This window comes from Myodes glareolus, chromosome 15 (genome assembly GCF_982192425.1).
Source record: "Myodes glareolus chromosome 15, mMyoGla1.1, whole genome shotgun sequence".
Classification (NCBI taxonomy): domain Eukaryota; kingdom Metazoa; phylum Chordata; class Mammalia; order Rodentia; family Cricetidae; genus Myodes; species Myodes glareolus.
In genome coordinates, this window is record NC_142040.1 from 35,335,817 (window position 1) to 35,361,581 (window position 25,765).

Sequence of the window (25,765 nt, forward strand, 5' to 3'; positions counted from 1 at the left end):
TCCATTATAGCTAAACCTGCATATATGTTCGTGATGACATTCATAGTAGTGGAGACACTGAATTATCCTCAGGAGAGCCCTGGGTGATATGTGAGGGCACATCTCAACCCAGTAGCCCTTAAAAATGGTTTTGGAGGGTCAGTACTCTAATGTTCTAGAGGGAAATCATAGACGCTGCCGACAGAAGTTCAGTCCAAGCTGATTCTGGAATGAAAGAACTGCCCTTGCCCCCCGAGAGGTGATGCAGGAAGAGCAGGGAACAATAAAAATAGAAATGGTCCTTTGGAACATTTTGTGTCACCAAAGTTTAAAATAAGTAAACGGAAGCCATGCATGAGCATTGAGTGTGTTTCTTCTGTGGAGAGTTGAACCTCTCCACAGAAGGTGAATGACAGTTTGGTCATTTGGTCTGCTGGTGGGGACTGTGGTCAGGGTCATGCCTTTGTACCTGCTGAGTGTGTGCTCTCCAACTGAGCTCCACCCGGTCTCATGAGTGATTGTCCTTTGTCTGTCAGTGAGTTTTGAAACTCACTGACAATGAGTTTTTGTCAGTGTACTATTGTTTAAAAAACTATAAAAGTCTTAAAAATTAAAACAAAGGTGCAATTTTTTAAGATAAAAGGAATCAGAATGCCTTAGAACTTAGATAGACCTGAGATACCAGCAAAACTAATGTCTCGTTTTAGAGCTGAAGAAATTGAAACCCAGAGATGTGACCTTCCCAAAGTCACTGTGAGTTGATAAAGAAAGAAAAAAGAAAGAATCACCCTAGAACTCTTGTTTTTTAAATTATGTTTAGTGTTCTAGCATTTCATTATTTGTAATTATTAAGTTTCACATAGTCACGACTAGAATCGCTTTGGAGTAAACCATAAATTCATCATGTACCTAGTACATGTGAAGCTGCATCTTAGTTTACAATGATTTCAGCATAGACACTCTTTCATGGACAACATCTTTCTCCTCATTCTGCTAAAGGGCAATGCTACGTCTCTAAAGTTTATCCAATAATTTTGTCCCTCAAGAATACCAAGGACAAACAAGCTCGACTCTGTTAGGGCTAATAGAGTAGATTTTTCTCTATTATCTAATCCTTTTCCTGAAAGTTTCAAGTTGCTGGGTTCAGAAAAAGTACCAGTTTCTTTAGAGATCGTCTTTCCCCATTGATTTATAGTGATTGCTACAAATTCAATGTTGAATGTAAACATTCAATGTTGCATTTCAAAGGAGAGATGTACATCGCTTACTCAATTCTCACTATTTGAACCTGGAACCTGAGGCGATCTAGATTTAATTTAAAAGATTATTGCATGTATATATCACCACAATTGTACATGTAACAGTAAGAGGACAACTTCGTGGAGTTGGTTCTCTCCATACACTTTCGTGTGACTTCTAGGGATGGAACTCAGGTCATTGGGCTTGGACAGCAAGCAACTTACCTTCTGGCCAAACTCGCCAGCCCTGACAACAGATTGTAGAATAGAGTTTTTTGGAAAAATAGATCCTGTGCCATCCAAACCTTATTATTCACTGTCCTCAATGCAAGAACCTAAGAATTTCAGGTAAACCTTATCTTAATTTAACCTTAACAAGAGCCAAGGGGACTCAGATGGTGGAGAAAGTACAAACTATTTTAATACAAACTATGCCAGAATGCTGCTTCTACCTTTATCTGTGGACCAACTCTTTACCTTTTGTTAGAAGCACTTCCATCAAAAAAGTGAGGAATATTCGGTCAAAAAAAGGAGTAGCAAAGGATTCTAGGGGGTCAAAAATAAGGAGAAACCATGCAAATGGAGCAGGCAAGAAGAGAGAGGGAAGAGGCACAGTGAAGGTAAATCTCACACTTCAGAATTAATATTCATTGAAGTCTTAGGAGAGGAAAGGCTATGGGAGGAGGAAAAAGAATAGCCGGAACTCAGGCCCCTCTCTTCCCCGAGACTAACTAGGTGACCTTGAACAAATTCTTTGTGTGTGTGTGTGTGTGTGTGTGCAAAACAAGGGTGGGAATAGCACCTGTCAGGGACTGCAGAAGATGTGAGAAAATATTCTGTTACCGGGGAAGTGTCCTGACACAAATAGATCGAGATGTTACAAATTATGTTAGATACTTTTAAGGTAACAAATCACTTGAGTTCTTTTTTTCTTTTTCTTTTTCTTTTTCTTTTTCTTGTCAAGGTCTAGCAGAGTTAAAAGGATTTGTATCAGGATGTACAACTTTGTGAAAAGGCTGTCCAGCGCAGCAGGGGAGTTCTTCTTGTATTTAGTGTGGTATTGATCTGGAGTGGCATTAGTGTTGCTTTTCGTACCCTGGGAAGAGCTGAATACACAAGCAAGAGCCAAGAATTTCAAGGGTATTCTTGGCTTTGGCCCTAATCCTGCGTGGCCTTGGGAGAACTGACTGTTGCTAGTTTTCTGATCTCTGCAGAAGTGGTGGTCATGCCTGATTATCTCATGTGGAAAATTCCACGGCCACAGTTTTTTTGTTTTTTGTTTTTTGTTTTTGTTGTTGTTTTTTTGGCAGCTTAATATGTAAGGGAATTTATCGCAATTCTTTGATAAGGAATGCTAGATTCTAAAATCATACTATAGTAGCATTTTGATTTCAGGAGAAATACAAAAGCAGCTCTATGTGTGTTTGAATGGAAGTGCTCACTTTCAGGTAGTGCAAGCTTGCTTTGCTTTGCAAGAATATGGAGGATGAGCGGGTCCCCTGCCTCTCTGAACTCTTGGTATATCAGAAAGGAGATGTGGAATGAGTCTCCCTTCCCTTTCAGCTTCTTCATTCTGTTGATATTTAGAATTTTAAAATGTGTACTCTTTGATGTAGTATGTGATGCTTAAGAACCTGTCTTAGCTGGGTTTTGGTGGTGCATGCCTTTAATCCCAGCACTCGGGAGGCAGAGGCCAGTGAATGTCTGTGAGTTCAAGGCCAGTCTGGTCTACAGAGCCAGTTCTAGTACAGGCTCCAAAGCTACAGAGAAACCCTGTCTCAACAAAACAAAACAAACAAAAATTTGTACCCAACATATCTCTCTCCTTGTTGTCTGTCCAGAGCCTTAACACCCTTTATTTTATGTATAAGACTGGGTATTGCTTTCTGAGTCCAACTTGTTTCAATTAACATAACAAAGTATTGTCCCACTTACAGAGAGGTTGCAGGGGACATGCTTTCCTTCTTTTGAGAGACCAAATGATACCCCACTTCCACTGTTCTCTCTATCCATCTGATGAGGAACCACCGAGTAGATCTCACACGTCGGCTGTTGTGACTAACACCGCAGTGGTTCTGACAGTTGGTAGCCGCAACAGTTTCCAGAAATGAGATTGCTGGACTTACGATCATTCTACTTTTAGGTTTTAATGGGGTCTCCATGTGGTTTTTCCTAGCGGCTGGACTCATTTAAGGTCTCATCGTGAGTGCACAGGGTTCCCCCTCCCCCCTGTCTCCAGCAGTACTCATTAGCTTTGTTTGTTTGATGCTGCAGCCCTACAAGTGGTAGGTGATGTCGTGTTCTGGTACTGATTTGTATCTTCCTGCTAATTAGTGATGTTGTGCATTCGTTGATCACTTGTGTTTCTTCTTTTGAAAAATTAAGTCCTTTGTCATTTTTTTATGGCTGGATTTTAAAAGCTTATATGCCCATTACCCACCACTTAGGACTCTGATTCAATTGGATTAAGGTTATTTTTTTTTGGTGGGGGAATATTGAACTTTTAAATACTACAGAGGTGATTCAGCCATGATTAAAGATTTGAGATCTACTGTAATGACAATAGCAAGCTTACTAAGTGTGTATGCTCTTTGCAAACTTCACCCAAGTTTCTGTGAAATACTCGTTTTATGCCCAATTCACACTCAGTGAGGTTGAGTCAGTTACCTAAGATGGCATAAAGGGCCAGAGAGAAGGACGGGGTCACGGCACTGACTGTCTGCCTCTAGAATTTTGCTGTACTACAATTTTCAGAGCCTGGTATAAAAAGGGCAGGTAAAGAAACAGCTCAGTGCGTACAAATTGTGTGTGGTGCGACCATGAAGACCTGTGTCTACTCACTGACGTCCATGTGAAAAGCCCGGAATGGCGGCCCATGCCTAGAATCCCAGCTCTGGGAAGCAGGAACAGGGGATCCCCAGATTTCCTGGCTAGCCAGCCTAGCCAAATCACAGAAAAACCAAATGGATCATTTCTCATGAATGACCCCGAGGTTCACCTCTGGCCTCCTCACATGAACACACAAATGTGTGTTCCTTTGTACACGCAAACATACACTTTAAAAATTTCTTTGTTATTTTATTTTTTGAAAATAACATTGAACGAAGTAAACAAGCTTTTCCCATAATAACTTTTTACTTGTAGAACTTGAAAGTCTACGGGGCTTTAAGAAAAGGTGTGTGCTGTAAAAGTTCAATCACAGGAAGAAAGGATTTATTTGGAAATGATTTTCTTGGTCTTCCCGAGCTAGCCTAGCCTGCTTTTCTTGGCTTGTTTTCTTTCTGTTGCTAACAGAGGAGGAACAGGAGGATGATGTCATTTGATTTTTCTTCCCTTGCCAAGTCAGTGAAAGAATAAAACAAAAGATATCTCTGATGAAGAAGTACCTTTACTGACACTTAAGCATTTTTGTTTGAAAACCGTATTTGGAGGTGACGAACAACAGCCAAAGCTTTTGCCATTGCCTGTGAAGAAGAAACCAGAAGCCTCCCATATTTTAGCCAAGCTGTTAAGGCGACTGCAGCTCTCCAGGGCTCTTCCTTTAGTGCTGGTTTCATTAGTCTTTATTATATTAGGAATAAAAGCTAGACATATTAATAAAACAATAAAAAGCTAGACATTGGCTTTATGACATTCATGCATTAAGGTTTGCATTGACCTGCAGGGGACGGAATTCATTTAAGACTGATCAGCTCTCATTCCGTGCCTTGATTCCCAGGTCTGTGATACACTTTGACGTTCTGAAACTCCCCTTGTGGTGTTCAGGTCCCTAGTGTGATTGCCAGTGATGGCCAGAAATCCTGTTGTAGAAAACTTGGCATTGTTACGAGGCTGGAGAATGACTTACTGGAGTTGTCGGTGATTGTGAGGCTGCTTTGTGGGTGCTAGGAATTAAACCTGGGTCCTCTGAAAGAACAGCCAGATAAGAAGATCGAATCCTGAACATCTGGCGTTGGTTTTTGAGTTGACTGTTTACTCTTCGGCTTGCTTTGCTTGTTTGAGACGAGGGCATGTGCTGGCATTTCTGAGTGAGACCCGCTTGAGAACAGGCTAAGTCACCTTTACTGGCTAAAGTCCTGAACAGTCACCTGCGGCATGGAACATCTCCAGCACTGAAAGTGAGGCTGATGAGTGGACAGTCATGTGGTTCTAGTGAAGAGGTTTGGAGCGACCTACAGGGGTGCTAAGGTTTATTGGTTACAGGCTTTCTTGTTGGTGATTGAGAAGGACGGGGATGCGTGCTCCAGGTCCTCTTTCCCGGTAAGGAAGGTGATGTTCTATGCTGAACCGAGTCAGATGCTCTCGGAAGCTGCCCGTGGTTACTTTCCTCTGTACCACTCTGGCTTCATGAGGTCACTTGGTCAAATTACACCCCAAGTGCTTGAAATTATAGAATGGACCACAGTTGGTTTTTAATTGCAATTTTGAAATGCCACAATCCTGCTAGCCTGGAGCCAGCAAGAACTGGATCAACTTACGTTTATGTGGTTGTAAGGTCATTACCTGTTTTATTTGGTTCAAAATAGCAGACTTACTGGCTCACACTTTGGACACCTAGGACATATACTTTAGACAGTTAGATATTGACACCATCCTTTTCAGTCTTGTGGTTCTACGATATAATACCTGAGAAAGTATGTCAGTTTTGTTAGGAAGCCAAGAGAATGACTAAGCAGCAAATACAAACACAATTTTAAATGCAAAAGACTATCAGGATGAAAAAAATATGTTTGAGATGGGGGAGTCTCTTTATCCCAGGCTGGCCTTGAACTCCTGACCTCTTGTTGCCACCTCCCAATTGCTGTCATTACAGGAGTGCACCACCATGCCTGTGTAGGGTGGAAATTTTCTGAATGTCAATCGTGGTCGCAGATAGCGAAGCATCTCCTCTAGATCTGCTTATACCCACTGCTTAGAGCTTGGAGAAATTGTATCTGAGACCACAGTACAGTACTGTGTGGCTCTGGCGAATGCTCTCCCAGGTCACTGTTATCTTGCCTTGATAGCAGGAGCGCTTCTTGGGGTCCCTTTCGTGATACTATCTCTATTTGGTGAAAAGTTCTTGCTTCCATCACATTATGGGCTAAGATTTCAACACACTGTTTTTATTTCTTTTACTCTTTTTTGAGATTGACCTCAAACTTGGTGTGTAGCCATGGATGACTTTGAACTTCTGATTCTCTTGTCTCCATTTCTTGAGTGCTGGGATCCCATGTTGGCCCCACCACCCCAGGTTTAACACATGACTTCGAAGAGGATGCAGAATTCAATCCATAGCATGGTTCCTCCAGAAGGGCTTTTTCAGAGATTCTCCCTCAGGTTCTGGTAACAAATACCTCCTGCCCTTTGAGATTGAAAGATGATGACAGCCTTACTGTTCCTAGGGATTTCTCCTGTCACCCTTCCTAAGGATAAGGATGTTCGGGAGTGTTCAGTGGTGCGCTGTCAGCACTGGGATACAGGTTGCTGTCTGTTGTCTCGGGGTTAAGTGGCTGTGGACTTACCTGTTATCTTTCTCTTAGATCCAAGAGTTGAAGACTGGCTCCTCATGTCCTCGCCTCTGCCACAAACCATCATCCTGGGGCTCTATGTCTATTTTGTCACATCTCTGGGACCAAAGCTCATGGAGAATCGGAAGCCCTTTGAACTCAGGAAAGCGATGATAACGTACAATTTTTTCATAGTACTGTTTTCTGTGTATATGTGTTATGAGGCAAGTGTCTTCAGTATTCCTAATGGGAAAAGTTTGCCTGAGTCTTTTGTGTATATGTCAGTATGTTTTTGTTATGACTATGGAACATCCCCTCTTTTTAATTTTTATTTTATTTTGAGAATTGAAGAACTTAGAAACTAAGCAGGTGTTAAGAGCAACAGAAATACCAAAATTGTACTGTCTAGATAAACTACTAAACCCAAGGATCTCAGGATAGTTTCTATCATGGATAGTGAGAAAAAAAAAATAACACTTAGCTCAGAGATTCGCACATGATAAAGGTTAGTTTTGAGGAAGCTCATGCTCAGAGAAATAACTCCTGAACTCAGAGTGATGGCCGGTAAGTGCAGGGCTAGGCCTGGAAGACGATGGGTCCAGTTGACTCTAGAGCTCTCGTCCTGGTAACAGTCTGTCCCATCCCGGTGGGAACTTGTGGTTACTCTGCTTGGTGAGCTCGACAATGACCGTCTGTCTAGGTTTTAGAGGATTTGAGGCAAAGAAGAACATGGACTCCCATGGAGTCGTAGGCTGTAAAGTCCTGTCCCTTGTGAAAGATATAGGAAGCTTCCAGAACTCAGGCAGATTGTGGATTTGCTCCCTGCCTCTGCCATTCACATGTCTCAGCTGTCCTCACATACCTGCTTCTCCAGAGTTCTTTGGTGTATTTCCAACCCCGGCTGTCTTCCTCCTTCTGTTTATTTTCTTTCTAGCGTACCTGCGCTTGCTCAGACCTGGGGTCTAAGAGGAGCCTTGCTGGCCTTGCTGGCCCCTGTAACACCAGCCTCACTCCTGCTGCAGATGACCTGGTCCAATCACCTAAAATCTCTGCTCCCCCTTTCTCCACAAGGCCGCTCTCAAGTCTAGCTTCATTCTGCTGCTTGTCTCGTCTTTGCTCTTGCCTTTTACCCACAGGCCACTACTCTTCCGTCCTCTAGACTGTGAACAGGCTGCTCATATGTTCAGAGAGGGATTATACATTCAAGAGAGATTAAGAGCAGCTAGGAACCCAGGCTGCCTCATTTTGACCATGTTACTTTTTCTCTAGGCCTCAGGTCTTTTAGGTTGTAACGACAGGATTGACCTAGTTTTTCTCTCGGGTTCCAGAATGTTCTGGTATTCTCAGGTTCTGTATTTGACAGTGTCACTGTTTGTGATGACCCCAAACAGTAGTAACCAGTTAGCTTTGGCTCCTGCTTTGTCAATTGCATCATAAAAGAAGGTTAAAAAAAATATCGGAATCAGAGAATTTCTGTCTTCACGAACCTTTGAGTTATAATTTCTGAATGTACTGCCTGCTGAACACAAACCATTAATATTTTCTTTACTAGCCCGGGAGAGAGGGATAGCTGTCAAAACCTCCACAGGCTATTGGTGTGTCCTTAAACGCAGCATCAGGGAAATGTTAGTCCATCCTGAACACACACTTTTAACTTTAACTAAGATGTGTACTCTTTGTTGACAACAGCATAGCACAGGTACACTTTATGGTACGGAGCAAGATCTGGTCGGGTTTTCAAAGTAAATGCCTCCGCCAGGCTTGTTTGGCCAAAAGTGAGCAAGAGGAAGAGTACAATGCCGTACTGAAGAAAGCCGGCTGTCTTCTTGTGATGGAGGGAGCTAGGTACACATCAGGCACTATGTATGTTTATTTTTGGAGACTGAGTTTTGCTATGCAGCCCAGGCTAATCTCAGACTTAACGACTCTTGTCTCAGGCTCCTAAGGGTTATGATAACAAGTACCCATCATCAGAAATCAGTCAAGATGATATTTTAATATACACAAGGAAGGGGAAAGTAGAAAGAACAAATTTAACTAAGGTGTTTAAAATCTATCCCCTCTCTCTGTCCTCACACTTACTCTGCAAGATAAGGCAGTATAAGCTCTGGAAAGCCTATGAGATCTTGAACATTAAGACTCAGAAAAGTATAGGATATGCAATTCATGGTTTTAAAATGCCTGAAAAATTCAAGTCAACAGATCTTTTCAAAGTAACAACGGAATGTGACAAAAACAGTGAATTCTGTTTCTCAGAATCTTCGAGTCAGTGAACAATGCCATTTCTGTCATGCTTAGACTCATTTCCTCTGATGCCATGCACTACCCCTTTGTTTCTCAACCTGTGGGTCCTCACCCCTTTGGGGGTCAAAAGACCTTTTCACAGGAATTGCATATCAGATATTTACATTATGATTCCTAACAGTAACAAAATTATAGCTATGAAGTAGCAATGAGATAATTTTGTGGTTGGGGGTCACCACAACATGAGGAACTGTATTAAAGGGTCACAGCATTGGGAAGGTTGAGAACCACTGCTCTCGCCCCAAGAGCTATTTATTTAAATTGGTGACTAGCTCGCCCCTTATCCTAACACAGATAAGAGTCACAGTAAACGGGGAGGGGGGGATGTTATTGTCCCTACCCGAAATCAGCCCAACCACGATATATATGTATTAACTAAAATCAAGCACTTGGCTTTCATTTGTAGCTACTGTTTTAAAAGATCTTCCCACCATCAAACTAAAAGAATGTCAATATGATCTTTGAATTACAATTCAGACTTATCAACAATAGGCTTTTATTTTTAACACCAGTAGAAGGTCATTTTGTGGGTGTGCTGGAATGACCGCCTGCCAGCTTATGCTCCAGTTAGTAACGAGCATTGTCTTCCCTTATTTGTCTTGTGAATTCAAAGTGCAACTGGTATCAGACCTGTATGTGGCTGGTTTTTATATTAAAGGAGGAGAGCACCAGAGCCAGGCACTGCCATCTCATAGTGTACTTACCAGCTACGGGTAGGAAGAGCACAGAGGCCATGGTCACCCTTTTGGCACATGGCCAGGTTTTGGTTTGTTCAACACTTACTGATTAATTGGGAAGATTTGAAATGATCAGAGGAAACAGAGCCAGGCACTCTCCCTTAAGTACATGAGCACACACATATGTGGTGGACATAGGAAATACTTGCTAATTAAGCAAAACACTCCCAGAGTTTTGTCCTTCGCTGTGTTAAAGGAATCCTCCTAAGGAAAGGGCAAAGTAGTCAGAATGCAGTTCATATAAGTAGCGTGTGCGTTTGTGGCTTTTAGAATGCCTGGTGCCAAGCTTCTGCCTGCAGCGTGTTCAGTTTGTCCTGGTTCTCGCTGCCTCTTCCCCTGCGTTGCCTGCTTGCTCAGCTGGTCATGCAGCAAGGTGCAGTCAAAACCACCTTTGTTGTGCTGTTAGCAAGTGCGTTGTCTTCACCATGCATGTTTTTCTTCCAGTTTGTGATGTCCGGCTGGGGGACAGGCTATTCGTTTCGATGTGACATTGTTGACTATTCTCAGTCACCCAGAGCCATGAGGGTAAGTTCCTCTTTGGGAAAATCTGGTATTTAATGCCATTGTGAAAATCCCTTGGACTCTGCAATATTGAATATGAATTCAGAATGAGTGAATGACTCGATTATCAGATTATATTAATTGAGGGGAAGCTAAAATTATAAGAAAGAATTAAAACAAGTATGCTGTATAAATTCTATAAAATGACTGTTAGTTCTGTTTAAATGTCTTGAGTTTTAAAACTTACCTGATTTCTGAAAGATGAGAAATAGAATTTTCATAAGATCTAGCAATTTCACTTCTGGCAATATTCCTAAAGGGTTAAAGTTCGGGACTCAAATAGGTGTCTGTATACACATGACCACAATACCATTATTGACGATGACCAAAATGTAAAAGCAGTCCAAGTGTTCATGGATGGCAAATGGCTAAACAAAATGTTTCCTCCATACACACACACACACACACACACACACAGACAGACAAAGAACAGAATATTTTTCAGTCTGTAAAAGCTACAGTTTGTATGAGTCTTGAGGACACTGTGCTAACATAGTATATTTGTCACAAAAGGACAAACACCACATGACCCAGCTTGTGTGTGGTACCCAAAATAGTCAAATGCATAGGACAGAGGGTAGAATGACGGCCGAACTGAAAAGAAGAGGGAAACGGGGAATCATTTCTGAACGAGCATTATTTCACCTTTTCAGCATGAAGGAGTTCTGTGGGTGGATGTGTAACAGTTGTAGAGGGACAGAAATGAAATCAAAGCCGCCAAACTATACCTTAAAAAGTTGACTAGGGTGGCAAATTTTGTTATGTGTTTCTAAGACCATTTTAAGTAAATATTTCTTCCGTATTAAATACTGGATAAATAAATTCTTCTCTGTGCCTATTTCCACAGATGGTACACACCTGCTGGCTTTATTACTTCTCCAAATTTATTGAGCTGCTAGACACTGTGAGTATGTGGTCCACACGTTCAGCAACTGCTCCCTGTCTCCCTGAAACAATAAACATGCTAGTGCTGCTGTCACATGCCTTTGCTCATCTCTCCTCCGCTAGCTAGCCTACTAGGATCCCTTTGCTCATCTCCCCTCCCCTGGCTAGCCTACTTGGATCCCCTTTTCCTGTACTTACCTGTGTGTTTGGAAAGCTTGCTTTCCAGCGCGTCACAACCTTTAACTGCGTTCTTCCAAACATGTAGGTATTACCTGACTATGACAAACGGGTTAATGGCCACTTTCTCTGTAGAACTGGGCACCTTGGTGTAGACGATGACAGCTCTTTATGAAGCAGTTCAGAAAGCAGAGCAGGGACCCTATTGCGTTACACCAAAGCACGGTGTCTGCCATGCTCTGTAAGACACATAAGCATCACAGTTCATAAGCTCATAGCAAAATGTGATATTATCTGTGACGTGACAGTAATTTGAGGAACACAACTGCTATCTCTAGTTGCTGGGTCCTAGTTCTCCCTGCTTTGGGTCCTCGTGAGGGTCAGCTTTGGACCTTGAGCCTTTGGGCCCAGGGGTTTGTGGACTCTGAAGTGGAAAGCCAGAGTTTTGGTTTCCTGCTTACACAGGAAATCTATGCTGTCTTTGCTGAGAAGTATGTCTGGAACACACATCACCACACTGTTGATCAGAAGAAATGTCAACACTTTTCACTCTTAGTTGATTAATCGTAAAGCGTTAGGTTGAGGAGGGACTTTGGAGGAGTTAAAATCCAGGGCTTCTCGAATTTTAGCATGCATTAAAATTGCCTAGAGAGAAGACTGCATTCAGGAGGCTGAGGTGGGACCACAAGTTGGAGGCCAGCCTGGGCTACATAGCCCTGTCCTATCTTTAGAAAGAAAAGAAGAGGAAAGGAAAGAAAAGAGGAAAAACAAAGCAAAACAAAAACCAAGGAGGACTTGTGAGGCACAAATGATGCTTGAACTTCCTAGTGCCTCTGATTCAGTAGGTCTTGGGTGGAGCTCGGCAATTCCCTTTTCTGACAGTTTCTCAGATGATCTTTGAGAAGCTGCTCGCCATAGACTCATGGTTCATCATTCAGGTGCCTTACCATTACATGCATCAAGAACAAAACAAAGCACGCAGGCCCCATCTCTTGAGATCTGATGTCCTGTGGGCTGGAGTAAAGAGTCCACATGGGTATTTTCAAATTATTTTTTTCATATTGTAACTTACAGCCACATTTGGGATCTATTGATCTAGTTCAGAATCCTCACTCAGGGGGTAATAAAGGGCCTAAAAAGTTGAGAGGCTTACCCAGAGACATACTGGAAGTTTATGACCCCTATGTTGCACCGGGCTGTGCTCTTTCATGTGCCTAAGCAAATGCGTTTGGCTTTATTGACTCTGCTTTGCTTATTCTCAGCAGCAACTTCCATAAGGAAATTGTTTCCGCCTTGAGGCCGTCCAAGTTTTCCTGACACAGTAATGCTTTGTGTTACGCTCTGAATTTGAAAGTCTAACTTTACTCTGGTGCTGTGAACTTTTCTGTTAGCGCATTCTTTGAACACCCAGCGCCCCACCCGGCCCCCCCTCCTCCACAAACTGCTCTCTTGTAGCAAGCCACCACTGGGCATGCGCAATCGCAATGGTCCCGTTGTTGCCTTTCTTAATTTTCATATGCAGCTTTGCTTTCTTGTCCACAGTATTTTTCAGATTAACTCTTAAATATTTTCACCATTTGTTTTTCTTTGGTAATATATTCTTTTTGTTTGTTTGTTTATTTGTTTGTTTTCAAGTCCGCTCTCAGTTTGCCTATCCTCTTACTGTAGAATGTGTTAGAGAGCAATTAGAATGAAATAATCTCAGCCCTAGGAACTACGGCTGAACTTCTGGCTGTCATGTAGGTCAAAACTTAGTAAGATTTTTATTTATTTACTTTTTATCAATAGTATTTTTTTCAATAGGTTCTGGCCAGAGTTTTCACTGTATATGTTTGATTTTCAAATCTGCACAAACCTTTTTCTTCTTACTTTCTTATTGGTTCTCTCATTGATTATGTATCATACCTGATTCATGCATGTTGGTTCGCCTTTGAACAGCATCCTGGAGAACCAGTTGCCCCTGCCAACACCCTGCAAAGCAACCCATAGACAGCTAATTGTAAAACTGTTTACTCTTTACCAATACTTTTGTAACGCTCAATAAATTATTGCTTAGTTTTAATGAACTTGATTTTCTTTAAACCATTTCAGATCTTTTTTGTTCTGCGTAAGAAAAATAACCAAGTGACTTTCCTTCATGTCTTCCATCATACAATCATGCCGTGGACCTGGTGGTTTGGAGTCAAATTTGCTGCAGGTAGAAAAGGGAGAGCTGGGGTCATGTGATTTATGTGTTGACATTTCCGTGTGCTACAAACACAAATTCTGTCCTTAAATAAAATTTATAAGAATTTTTTTAAAAAAAAAATCAAAGCGCCAGTTTGGTTAAACTTCTGACTTTGAAATTATTGTCTGAAGTACAAATGTAGGACTCTTAATTAGATCCCCACCCCAAGTCTTCAGACATGAAGACTTTTGACTAAGACCTTCTATGCAGTCTTTAGTTTATTTTAGTTTAGTTTTTTTGGTTTCCCTTTAGAGTTCTATGACGTTTTTCAATGAAATCGGTAATGAATAAAAAGCTAAAATATCAAAAGTTTTGGGTTCATTGATATCTACTTAAATAATATCTCGAGTTTGTTCACAGAGAGTCAGAATAATATCTTCAGTTCTATGTTTTCTTTGCCTTCAAATTCCTGACACCCTACATACCCCTTCTTAGTCTGTTCTGTGTTGCTCTAAGATTACTGGAGGCTGGTGAAGAAAAGAGTTCTGCTTTGCTTGTGGTTTTGGATGCTGAATGTTCAAGATTGGGCAGAATTATCTGTTTGGGAAAGTCTAGCAGTGTAATATGGCATATGGCAGAACTGGCAAGGGGAAGAGAGAGAGGAGACAGGGGGTGAACACAGAGGATGAGAACAGAGAGGCATAAAAAGACAAAAGCAAGAGACATGAGTATGTCCTGACCTATAATCTGTAGGGTTTGATCTAATCGCCTCTCACTAGGCTCCATCTCTTAAGGCTCCACTACCTATCACTCCAGTTGCATTGGAGACAAAGCTTTTGGCACATGAACACTGTGCCACATCTAAGATGTGGCAGACAACACCAAAACACTTCAAAGATGAGCCAGATTGTGATTGCTCAGCTTCCCAAAGCAGTCTGTCACAGGACACATTTTGGTTTTAGATTTTTTTTTTTTTAGGTCAGAGAGAGGTAGTTTAAACCAAAAGCTTGAGCCTAAGTGTCTAATTCATTTTGGTTTTCTATGTCTGAACACCTAGAAAGGAAAAAGTAAACAGTAACTTTATTGTTTCATAAAGTTTGAAATAAACAAAGTCTTCAAGCATGTATTTCTGGGTTAGCAAACTGCTGCAAGAATTATTCATCCTATTTTTTAACATCAAGAAGTCACAGATACCCATAATTTTAAACCTTTATTATTATAATTCATCTGAAAGTTTCTTATTTTTGCTTTCTCTCAAATGCATATCGAGTCCCTCAGGTCTCTTAAGTGAGACGTTAGTGTAACTAACGTCTTACTTACATTTATGAAAAACTGGAAAATTCTTCAACACACGCCCCCTAGGGTAGCTATGATTTCCATACCCAGTCCTAGTGCGGTTACAATGTCTTGTGTGTTTAAAGGCATGAAAATAAAATGATACAGAGAAGTACCTGTGTAAACCTTTCCATTAACCCCGTGACTGCTAACGATCAAAAGTGACTACTTTACTTTTTAAGATACTAATAGAGGTAGTCTCACTCCCTTTAGTTTATTTCTGTCTTTTCCATAACACCAGAATATAGCTGGACTTCCATATCTGTGGACTCTGCATCCCTGAATTCACCCAACCAGAGATTAAAACCATGAAAGCGAAACTGCTCCTGTACTAAATCATATACTGATATTTTTCCTTGCCATTATTCTCTAAGCAATACGGTACAGAAGTGCTCCCATTGCATGCACGTGGTTTCCTATTATAAAGTCTGTGGGAGCATGTGCGCAGATTCTGTACATTCAATCCACTGTTTTCTGTAAGTAGCTTTGAATTTCCACCAGGGAATTTTGAAACCTCCCTCTCATGGGCCTTGAGGAACTCTATATACTACATCACAACTCTGAAAAAGACGTGGGAGAAAAAATTGGAAGGCAGTGCTCCCAGATACACACAGGTGGTTTGAAGACACCAAAGCCGCAGTGTTCCCCTCGGCTTCTTTATCCTTTCTGTGGTCTCCCTTCTTCCCGTTTTGAATATCTACTAATTCCACTGTAGGAAACATACATTTTATTTAAAGAATGGAATCGAGTGGTTTTTCTCTCCTTTGTTTGACTCCGTTGATGGTCGATGGTCTAGCTTCCATTTCAAAACAAGTAATACTTTCAAGAAATGCAGATTCAAGCAAGGATGCCCTTGGGTTTGAAATGTCCCATGTCTATGGACGTCAAGCATTTTGTCATAGTGTCTTGCCTCATCACCTTAATTCCCATCTCCTTTAAAGAGTGGTCCAGGTAAAAAGAGAATGTTTTGTGTCTCTGGTGTGCTCTGTGAGCTGGTGATCGGATTAGTCTTAAGTGTGGGGTTCTTGTCAACACGCCTACATCTTTTGCACTGCCTTTTCACTAGTGAGCCCAGCAACAGGATTTGTTTCCAGAAGTGTGGTTTGACCAGGGCTATGTTCCTAGGACAAGCCTGTCTGTTTAAACGAATCTTTGCAGATACTGGAACACAGACAATCTGTTTAGTGTTTGACTTCTTACCGCCTTCTGCTCTCTCTTTTGGGATAATAGCAACCCAAATTTCCCTTATAGTAGGAGGAAAATATTTTCAGGGCAGGTTTTTCTATTAATTATGTACTACCCCTTTGGGAAATGTAGAGAATTATTTTAATTACCCAGGTGGTTCTTTTATTTTTCTCCAAACCAAAAGAGGTAATATTTGAGGTAACTACTCGTAACTCATTCTGAGATGCTTGCTTTTCAGGCCCATTCTTGTAAAGAAAGCAATGCTTCACTTGAAAAGCCTTCTGACGAGAAGAGTAAAAAAGCATTACTAATTAGAATGTGATTGTTTTATTAACAAACTTACTACAATAATATGTCAGAAAGCAATCATTAGAGAAAATAAGTAAGCTGAGTTTCATTTGGCAACTTATTTTGCTCAGCAACTCTTCTTTGATTTAACCCTCTTAACTAATTCCTAATCCATGCTAGTCCCTATACAAGATCCTCAGTTTAGTATATTTAAATCAGCGGTTCTCAACCTTCTTAATGCTGCAGTCTTTTAGTACAGTTCCTCATGTTGTGGTGGAATTGTTTTTTTTATAAATAATTCATAATTTTTTTTTGCTGCTGCCTCATAACTGCAGTTTTGCTACTGTTAGGAATTGTAATATAAATATCTGATAGGCAGGACAGTCTTAGGTGACCCCTGTGAAAGGGGTTGAGATGCTCAGGGGTTGCGACCCACAGGTCGAGAACCCACTGATTTAAATGGTGAAGGTAACGTGGAGAAAGTGGTGTCTTCGTGAGAAAGAGCTCGACACAGCCCTTGTGACAGCTGAGCCGTACTTCCTGTCTGTGTTCTTGCTGGGCACAAATGAGCATGCGCAATCTTCCTTTGCCCTCCCAGGAATCAGCCTGACTCCTGAGCTAGTTCAGGAATAGGCAGCTACTCTATTGGTTAGTTACCCTGAAAGGGCGTGTCCCCTCCCTTAGAATTTATCCAGGTTTCTTGTGGGGTAGAAAGATTAATCCAGAAGTAAATGATAAAAGATGAGAGGATGGTGGCATGCTTTATTAATAGTGTTGCTTTGGAAATTTGTGATAATTAAGGAATTAACTGCGATTTGTTTAAAGTCTATGAAGTACACGGTAGCATGAGGCTTTAGACGAATATGACCTAATTATTTAAAGTGTGTTCTTTAGCGGGAATACTTTAGCAATAATAGTATCTAGAAACATTCGGAATTAATGCAGTTATGAATAATTATTTTAAAATAATGGCTCTGTTGGCAAAGTCGCCTGCCTCTTAGGCCAAGCCTGATGGCCCGGGTTTTATTCTCAGAACCCACATGGTGGAAGGAGAGAACTGACGGCCAAGAGTTGTCCTCTGACCTCCACATGTGTGCTGGGGCATGCATGCACTCTCCACACAAATGAGTGCACATAAAGTAATTCATTCTGCTTTGCTTGTGTTTTATAATGCCTTTTCCACAGACAATTCAAAGTGACTATGAGTTAGTAGTTCTACCATAATTAGTTGCAAGTTTTAGGTTATTTCTGGAACTGAAGACTTCTAGAATTGATGAAATGGATTAATTTGTAGAAAAATTTAAATTCCAGGTCAACCTTATCATGCATAAGGCAGACTTATCTAGGTTGAACACCTCAGAAAAGAAACCCTAGGGAGGAACTTTGGGTGGGGCTTTTCTTCCTTCACCATCAGCGAAGCATCCTGCTGTTCCTTCCACCAAAGACTGTTACAGCTGAAGGCAACTGAAATGCTTCTTTTCTTACATTCTTGTGTCCTCTGCTTCTCTTCCTAATTAAAGATGCTGAAATTAAAAGAGAAAAACACAATCAAATGGAAGCAGTCTCACTAAAACGATGGCTTAATTGTCAATAACTATTTATTTTGAAATCACAATAATTGATTATAGCAGTTCTAGCGTAGCTTACTAATGACTTCCAGTGGTTTCCTGACATAATGTTTGTGGCACTAAAAATATCTACTGCACAGTATTGAGAGTGTGGAAGAGAAACCTGATTCCATACAATGATTATGTCTGTAGCATTACTCATGAGAGCCCAAATTAGAGGCAACCCAAATGGCTTCCAATAGGAGACCGGATAAATATTGATGCATTTATATGCATAATACTGAACAGCGGGGAAAAGACAAATTATTGGTGTATGCACCAACATGCAAGAAACTCAAAGCCATTGTGTTGTATGAAAGGAGGCGGGAATAGAAGAGTCCACGCTGTGTGGTCCTCTCTATGTGAAATGTACTAGCAGGCAAAATTAATAGTTGATGATAGAAATTGGATAATGGTCACCTTAGAGGGATGCGTTCATGAGACAACACAAAGAGGCCTTGGTGGTGTTGAGTATTCTGTGTCTTGATATTTGTGGTGGTTATGAGAATTCTAAGTAGGTTCTAAGTATATGAGACATTTTAATTTGTACATTTAAGATTAAGATAATTTTTTCACCTTATAAATGTTAACCTTCCCTAAAAATACATTTTGATTCTTATTAAGAGATGCAGCATTTTTAAGATATTAGCCTAATTTGTTCAAAGTAAACTCAAATCGCAGGCGTAGCTTGAGACTAAAACAGAACAAAGAACGACATGCTCATTGATTTCGTAAGATTTCTTTGCGTTTGACCAAACGTTTTCCTGAACCCTGAGCCTGATGGCTGCTGCGCAGAACTGCTATTTCTGATGTGTTTTTCTTCTTCCATCTAAACTTAGATAAACAATGACACTGACATCTTCTCTCTCAGGTGGTCTGGGAACATTCCACGCCTTCTTAAACACAGCCGTGCATGTGGTCATGTATTCCTACTACGGACTGTGTGCCATGGGGCCGGCCTACCAGAAGTATTTATGGTGGAAAAAGCATTTGACATCTTTACAACTTGTGAGTAACTGGTTTTCTTTACCTATGAAGCCATAGCGCAGTCCCGTCCCGTGTCTTCTCTGTGAGTTGGGAGTCTAGATGATTCCAGAATGGTCTGAAGAAATAGGTTGCTTGTCCTCTGTGGGATATACTTCACTTTTGTGACTCAGTCAGGAGCTCTGTCGGCTAAAAATAAAGCAGGTTTGTTATCTCGGAGTCTCAAATGATTACGTCAGCATCTTCATCCTTATAATGGTCTGAGATACAGCCACAAAAACATGTGTATAATCAAAATAATGTCAAAGCTATGCGACCACAAATAAGAATAATTCTAAAGTATGAGTTAGGAATTCCATATTCTGAATCGACATTGGAGGACTGTAATGTAGAAGGGAGGGTGGGCATAACTGTGTGCTTGCCTATCTAGTCCTGACTGGTCAGTTTGTCTTCTCCTGAGCCAAGAGCACTGTGAGGCTCACAGGGGTGAAGGAATGTAAGACACGTGGGTTATATAGACTGGATGGTGCCCGCAACTCAGCAGTGCTTCAGAGAGTAAGGCCTCATAAGAATTTGTTCTAAAAAGATATGATATGCAGTTTTCTTAATAACTGGATGAAAATGACCTGTGTTAGTGTTATTACTGTCTTTTAAAAGAATACGGCCATCTCCATACTCCCCTCAGTGAAGTATATTGTTAACTGGGTGCTGTTCTCTGTCAGCGACACCAAGGAAGGGCTAGGACTGAGGCATTGTTAGCCTGCTGGGGACTTTCTATTAAAGTCCTACACTTGCAAAGTGAAATTAAAGACCTTTAAGGGATTCTCAGGTGAGAGACTGGCTTCAGCCTCTGACAATCCTCCACGAAGATCAGGGGAGCTCTTTCCAGTTAGCTGTGGTATCTGAAGTTGGCAATGATCTCAGTCGACCAGGAGGAAGCAGCAAAATGAATACTGTCATTCATTCTTGTGATTTATACTTACTTTGGAAGACTATGAGGTCCTGGTCGTTATTCTCCATGGCTGCTTTCCTTTGAAGTGCTTTTCTCATTGGGCAGTAATATATGATCACACTATCTTCGCATATTCTCTGCACATATATGTGGAATTAAAATACCTAATTAGAAAAGGCAGGGGGGAAAAATAAACTGGACTGGGTTATAACTTAGTATAGGAGAGTTTGCTTAGCTTCTACAGGCTGCTTAGCTACAAACCAGAAAAATGAAAAATAAATTAGTTAATAAGTAAAATTCTGTCTCCCCAGGGTGATCGTTATATTTTTTTTGTTTTCATTCAACTTTCCACCTTATGTATATGTATGTATTTGTACCTTTTACAGATTTCATATTTACCACATACTTGATCTTATATTAGTTTTTTTATCTAACAAATGTGACACATTTTAAATAAATCTAGCCAGACACACTTGTGCACACCTGCAGCCCCAGCCCTTGGGAGGTGGAGGAAGCAAAATCAGAAGTTCAAGGTCATGCTCGGCTACCTAACAAGATTGAAGCCAGCCTGTACTTTGTTTCTGAAACACATAAAAATTTCAGTAAAGTGGAAAGATTTGTACATAAAAATAAAGGCTAGACATCTGTTTGTCTCTTTTCTAAAGCACACACGTGTGTGGAGGACTCTGTCCCACCTTTCCAAGGTTTCACTATTCTCTTGCCAAATGAGTGGCCCCACTGGACAGGGAAACCCTGGAAGTCCGTGAGGCTGCTTCAGTGAAGGTTGATGGTCCCAATAAAGTTGCATTGCAAGAAACAATGTAAGAAACCTAATCCCTGTTCGTCAGCTCATAGGCGCTGTTTCTTTATAGATATTTACTTTTCTAAAACTTCCCTGGAACATAACTGACCTCTACTCAGGTATAAAAAGGTACCAAGTGGGGAAGGGGAGGGCAGCAAGATGACTCAGTGGGTAACCCCAATGACCTGAGTTTGATCCTAGAGATCCACACAGTGGAAGGAGAGAGCTAACCTCTGACCTGTACAGTCATGCCATGGCTCCTGTATGTCACCTCTCTACAAAACAAACATCAAGGACACCCAAGAATATCTAGACATTAGCATCGAAAGCCTTCTTATTATGACTATGCAGCCCACAGAGTCTGGAAGTCTCCCTGGGGCCAGACGGTGTGTCCCTGTTCTCCTTGCTCCTTCTTGGCAGATGAGACTTCTTCCTCTCCATGGAGCTCACTATGTTGCCCAACTGATCTCAAATTCATGAGCTTAAGCAATCCTCCTACCTCAGTCTTCCAGGTAGCTGAGATGACAACTGTGTTTTCCCATGCCCAACCCCTTCCTAGGAGTGGGTCTATGGTGGTCAAGGACACATGGCAGCTATAAAGACTCTGGCAATAAGGTTGCTTTGACTCCATCAAAGCTAGAAGAGCTCTAATTTGGATGTTAGTATCTTCTAAAACTTAAAATACTTAGTCTCTGAGAAGACAGAATGTTGGAAATCAAAATTGACCTGAAGAAGTAGGCTATGGTGTAGTGATCCCAGCACACACAGAGACAAACAAATAACTACCTTATTGGATACCCAAGAAGGATGCATGTTACCACACAACGCATTCCAGGGAACATTTAAGTAGGCTCTGCTGGCGTTGTGCATTAGCGCTGAATGTTGATTCCCAACTCTCATTTAGATTTTGACACCATACCTAACCTAATCTCACTCCTAGAGAGTTCATATTTAAAGACCTAGTGCCCTTCCCAGTAGTAACCTAGGAATGGTTGGAGGACTCGTAAACCCAAGTGGGTTTTTTTTTTTTCTTTTTGGTAACTAATTTTCTTTTCATGCTCCCATCTTCCAGGTCCAGTTTGTCCTGGTCACCGTCCACATAGGCCAGATCTTCTTCATGGAGGATTGCAACTACCAGTACCCAGTGTTTCTGTACATCATTATGAGTTACGGATGCATCTTCCTGCTACTGTTTCTCCATTTTTGGTACCGTGCTTATACCAAGGGTCAAAGGTTGCCCAAAACTATACAAAATGGAAATTGCAAAGCGAAGCCTCACTAAGAGACAGGTGCAGCCTGGATCTACAATTGAGACTCATATTTTGCCTTCCTTGACAATCAAGAGATACTCACCTATGCAGTGCATTTTGTATATTTTTCAAAACCAAGAGCTTGTATTTTTATGATAAGTTATTTGGGTTTCTGATCTTTGAGAGTCCAAAGCTCCCTGATAAGTCTCCTCAGTGGAAGAGACCGGAGCAGCCAGGAGGTTTCCTATTGCCTTTCACGCTAACTGAAAGGTCTTAATGCATTTTGCTACAGCGAGAGGAGGAGATGAAGTGATAGAGTACTCTTCTAGGAACTCCGAGATGATGAAAAATACTAGCGATTTTGACCACGGACGGGGATCCATAGAGTATGATAGATTCCTCCTGTCTGGTGTGGAGACCTCTGACTGGCTTCTGGCTCTGTCGTTCATTCCTTGCATTCAGAAGACATGAAATTCACTCTAGGGCTCAGTTCCCAATCTAAAGTGCTAACACAGGGGAAGCCCACGTGGCTTTCTGATAAGTTCTCATTCTAAATCATTAGTGATATAGTTGGAATGGGTCTTCTGAGTGGTTGCCACCAGCCCTGCTGGGAAGACTCCCTGACAAGCGGCGCAGAAGCTGTCGAAGGCCGTGGCGCTCCAGCTTCTGAGCCGATGCCTTTGACGCTAAGGTGAAGGTCATTGTTGTGCTGCAAACGAGATGACTTGTGTCAACAGGTTAATGAACACTTTGCTAATGGTGAGTTTACCATTGACTCTGTGTAGGCCTGACACGAGGGATGTGTCCATGAAACTATTGCTGTGGAGTTCAGTGGGGAAAGTCATAAACGGTTGTAGTATGACGCCGCTCTCGGATACGTCATGTCTAAAAGGATTGTCTTGCCTAACTGTGTATTAGCTGCATATTTAAATGTTCATGTGATTAGCTTACCTTGGATGCCTTTGAATCACAAATTGATTTTCAAATATCTGCTATGCAAAGTGGCTTATGAAGCAACTGGTGGTGGGTGGTGAAGAATCTGAGGCCAGATGTGGTTACATTAGCAAGGGCTGTTAGATTTGGGGAGACAGAGAGACTACATTATGGTTACTATTATACATATTTAGTGTGGTGCATACACCGCATGAAGAAATGTTTTCCGGAATCATGAATTAGCGAGGATTTTCTTTTCTTCAGACTGTAAACCATATTGTGAAGGGCTGAAATTTTTGTGGTAAATGGTTTGTTTTCCCCCTTTAAAAATGCTCCTTTCTAGAATTTTCTTGTTCTTGCTGGAGAACCAGAACCAACCAACAATACTTGGATACTTGTGAAGCTGTTGGTATTATTTCGTTTTCCCTTTGAAGGAGTGTTTATGTGTGAACAAGTTCACTGTCGGTACTGACGGCCTCGGACTGTGTGCCACACGGTGTCTCTTTCTCATTTTTCCTCAAAGTCTGCATTTTCACTGACTGTTAACTCTGAGGTTTAGCCTGCTCTCTCCTGATCCATTACTCTGCACCATGCCTTCGTCTCCACATTTACTTAATTTATAAAGTGATTTACCGTTAAGTGGCCTTTAGTGATTCCACTTGCTTGCGACGAGGAGCAGAGGATAATAGGAAGATTTTCGTACTTAAAAATAAAAAGTCACAGACAAGCCTAGCTGACAGGAGCAGCAGCCCTCGTCTGTCACTGTGAAGGTCTCAGGGATCCATGTTTTCCTATTTTGACTCTGTGTATTGATGGGACAGTATGGTAGATGTAGTTACCTACGCAAGTGATTCCCAAAGACTCAAAGGAACTGAAAATAGAAAATAAAACAGGAGACTCCCTACTTACTTGCTCCTCCATGTTTTTAAGATGTCTGGTAATGCCTGTGGACCAAGAGCAACATTGTGATATACCACATTCTCAAATATGTGAATGAAAGCAGGGAGGTGGGATGTTGTATGAAAACAGGTCCCGGTGGACCGGCAGACAGATATAAACATCAGTAGATCAAAATGAACGTCACTGGCTGTAGAACTGGTATAGGCAGTGTTTGATCAGACCGAGCTTCTAATGGGGTTTTACCTACTTTTCAGGGCTTTGTTGCCTTTAAACTTGCTTGCCTAATAAGCAAAAGCCCAGCTATTAAGTATAGTTTATAATAAAAGTTCTGTGAGTCCTTGAGGACCAACATATATGTTATATATGCAGATTTTTAAATATCTATGGGATGTTATGATTTTCTGTCTTCATACTCAAGGAAAATCCTAAATTGCGTATATATACCACATTGTTGCATAGTTTGGGAAATTGTGAGATTATATCCCTTGGTTATCTCTTATTTCTGTTAACTTTTTAACGACTGAGGAAGTTGTGAGAATTTGGGTTTGTTCTCTGTGCTTTAATAAAGTTGTGGCATCACGTGTACGTGTGTGTGTGTGTGTTTCGTTTTGGAATCTAGCTGCTTTTGTTTGCATGTGTAGGAGATTCCAAGTCTGAGTAGTTGCCAAGTCAAAGCACTTGGCCCATTCATTATATGCTTGCTATATTCAGAATACTGTGCTGGACGTTGAGTGTTCAAAATGCCTGTTGGGACCACCTATATCTTACCACCCTACAGATGAATGTTCAGAAATAAGCACAGGACAGGTACCACAGGAGGAAAAGACCTGCCATTCACAATTACAAAAAAAATATTATAAAGGCCTTTGGAGGTGAGTTTGTCTTATGTAAAATGTATACAACTCAAAATGGATAGTAGGTTAGTAGACCAGATATTTGCAAATAACAAGGGGCTGGAGAGATGGCTCAGTGGCTAAGAGCACTGGCTGTTTTTGCAGAGAACCTGGGTTTGGTTCGCACATGGCAGCTTACAACTGTCTCTGAGTCTAGTTCCAAAGGATCCAACATTCTTTCCTTGCCTCCATAGGCACCAGACAAGCCCCCTATGCTCACACGCATGTAAGCAAACACTTACACACATAAGAATAAGCAAATAAGAAATATAGAAAGAATTTTGCCAGGCTTACCTGAAATAACAGTTTCTATGTAATGATCACCTGCATCTCTTGACACAATTGATGGCTGGCTGATGGGAAAGCTGGGAATGGTGACTGAGCAGAGTGAACCCACAGATCATCTCAATGCCAATAAAAGTGAGACGCTGAGGTGTTGACATGACTTTTAGCATCTTATTGTACCGTGAGATCTTCCTGCCCTAGTTTGTGTTTTATAGTTGAGCCTATGTGTCCATTTCTAAATCAGCTACAATAATAATAGTAATTATTAATAATAATAATAATAAATAATCCTGTGGATAGAGGAAGCTGTTAAAAGGTACTAGGCTGCTTCAGTAAGTCAGATATAAGGTATTAAAGTGTAGGGATTTCATAAGACAAGTGGCCCAACTTACTTACCAAAAATAACCTTTAGAAAAAAAAAAAAAGAGGGACTAGGAATTTCACTGGCAGAGGAACTGCATAGCCTGCCCCGGCCTTCATCCCCAGCACCACTAAAAAAAAAAAGTTAAGATGAAGATATGTTAGGGAGTTCTAGTCAATTAAGGAAGACCTAAATTTTAACAATTTAATATAGATTTGAACAAACCAATTATAAAAGGATTTTTAAACAACAGTTGTTTAACTGAACATGGCACAGATGATATAAGATGCTATAAGAATTTAATACTGGGTATAATCTCTGTACTGCAGCTAGATTGTAGGAAAGGGTCTTATTGTGAAGCCACATGTACACACTGTTGCATGCATGTGTCGTCTATAATCAGCTATTGTCTGGTCTTACTTCAGAATATCCTTAGAATAAGAAACGGAAGTA

The 25,765-nt window shown here is 41.1% G+C and overlaps 1 protein-coding gene across 3 annotated transcripts in view; it reads left to right on the forward strand.

The window, feature by feature from the left end:
* Positions 1-24,358, forward strand: part of Elovl7 (ELOVL fatty acid elongase 7) — a 70,111-nt gene extending 45,753 nt beyond the window's left edge. For 2 of the 3 annotated variants that reach the window (XM_085676726.2, XM_085676727.2), the window contains exons 3-8: positions 6,740-6,930; positions 10,192-10,272; positions 11,156-11,212; positions 13,462-13,567; positions 18,824-18,960; positions 21,763-24,358. In XM_085676726.2, the coding sequence (XP_085532852.2) occupies positions 6,740-6,930; positions 10,192-10,272; positions 11,156-11,212; positions 13,462-13,567; positions 18,824-18,960; positions 21,763-21,972 (782 nt within the window). In that variant the 3' untranslated portion in view covers positions 21,973-24,358. Of the gene's footprint in view, positions 1-6,739; positions 6,931-10,191; positions 10,273-11,155; positions 11,213-13,461; positions 13,568-18,823; positions 18,961-21,762 lie in introns of those variants that run through there. The other variant, XM_048442989.3, reaches the window with a different exon arrangement.
* Positions 24,359-25,765: the final 1,407 nt, after the last annotated feature.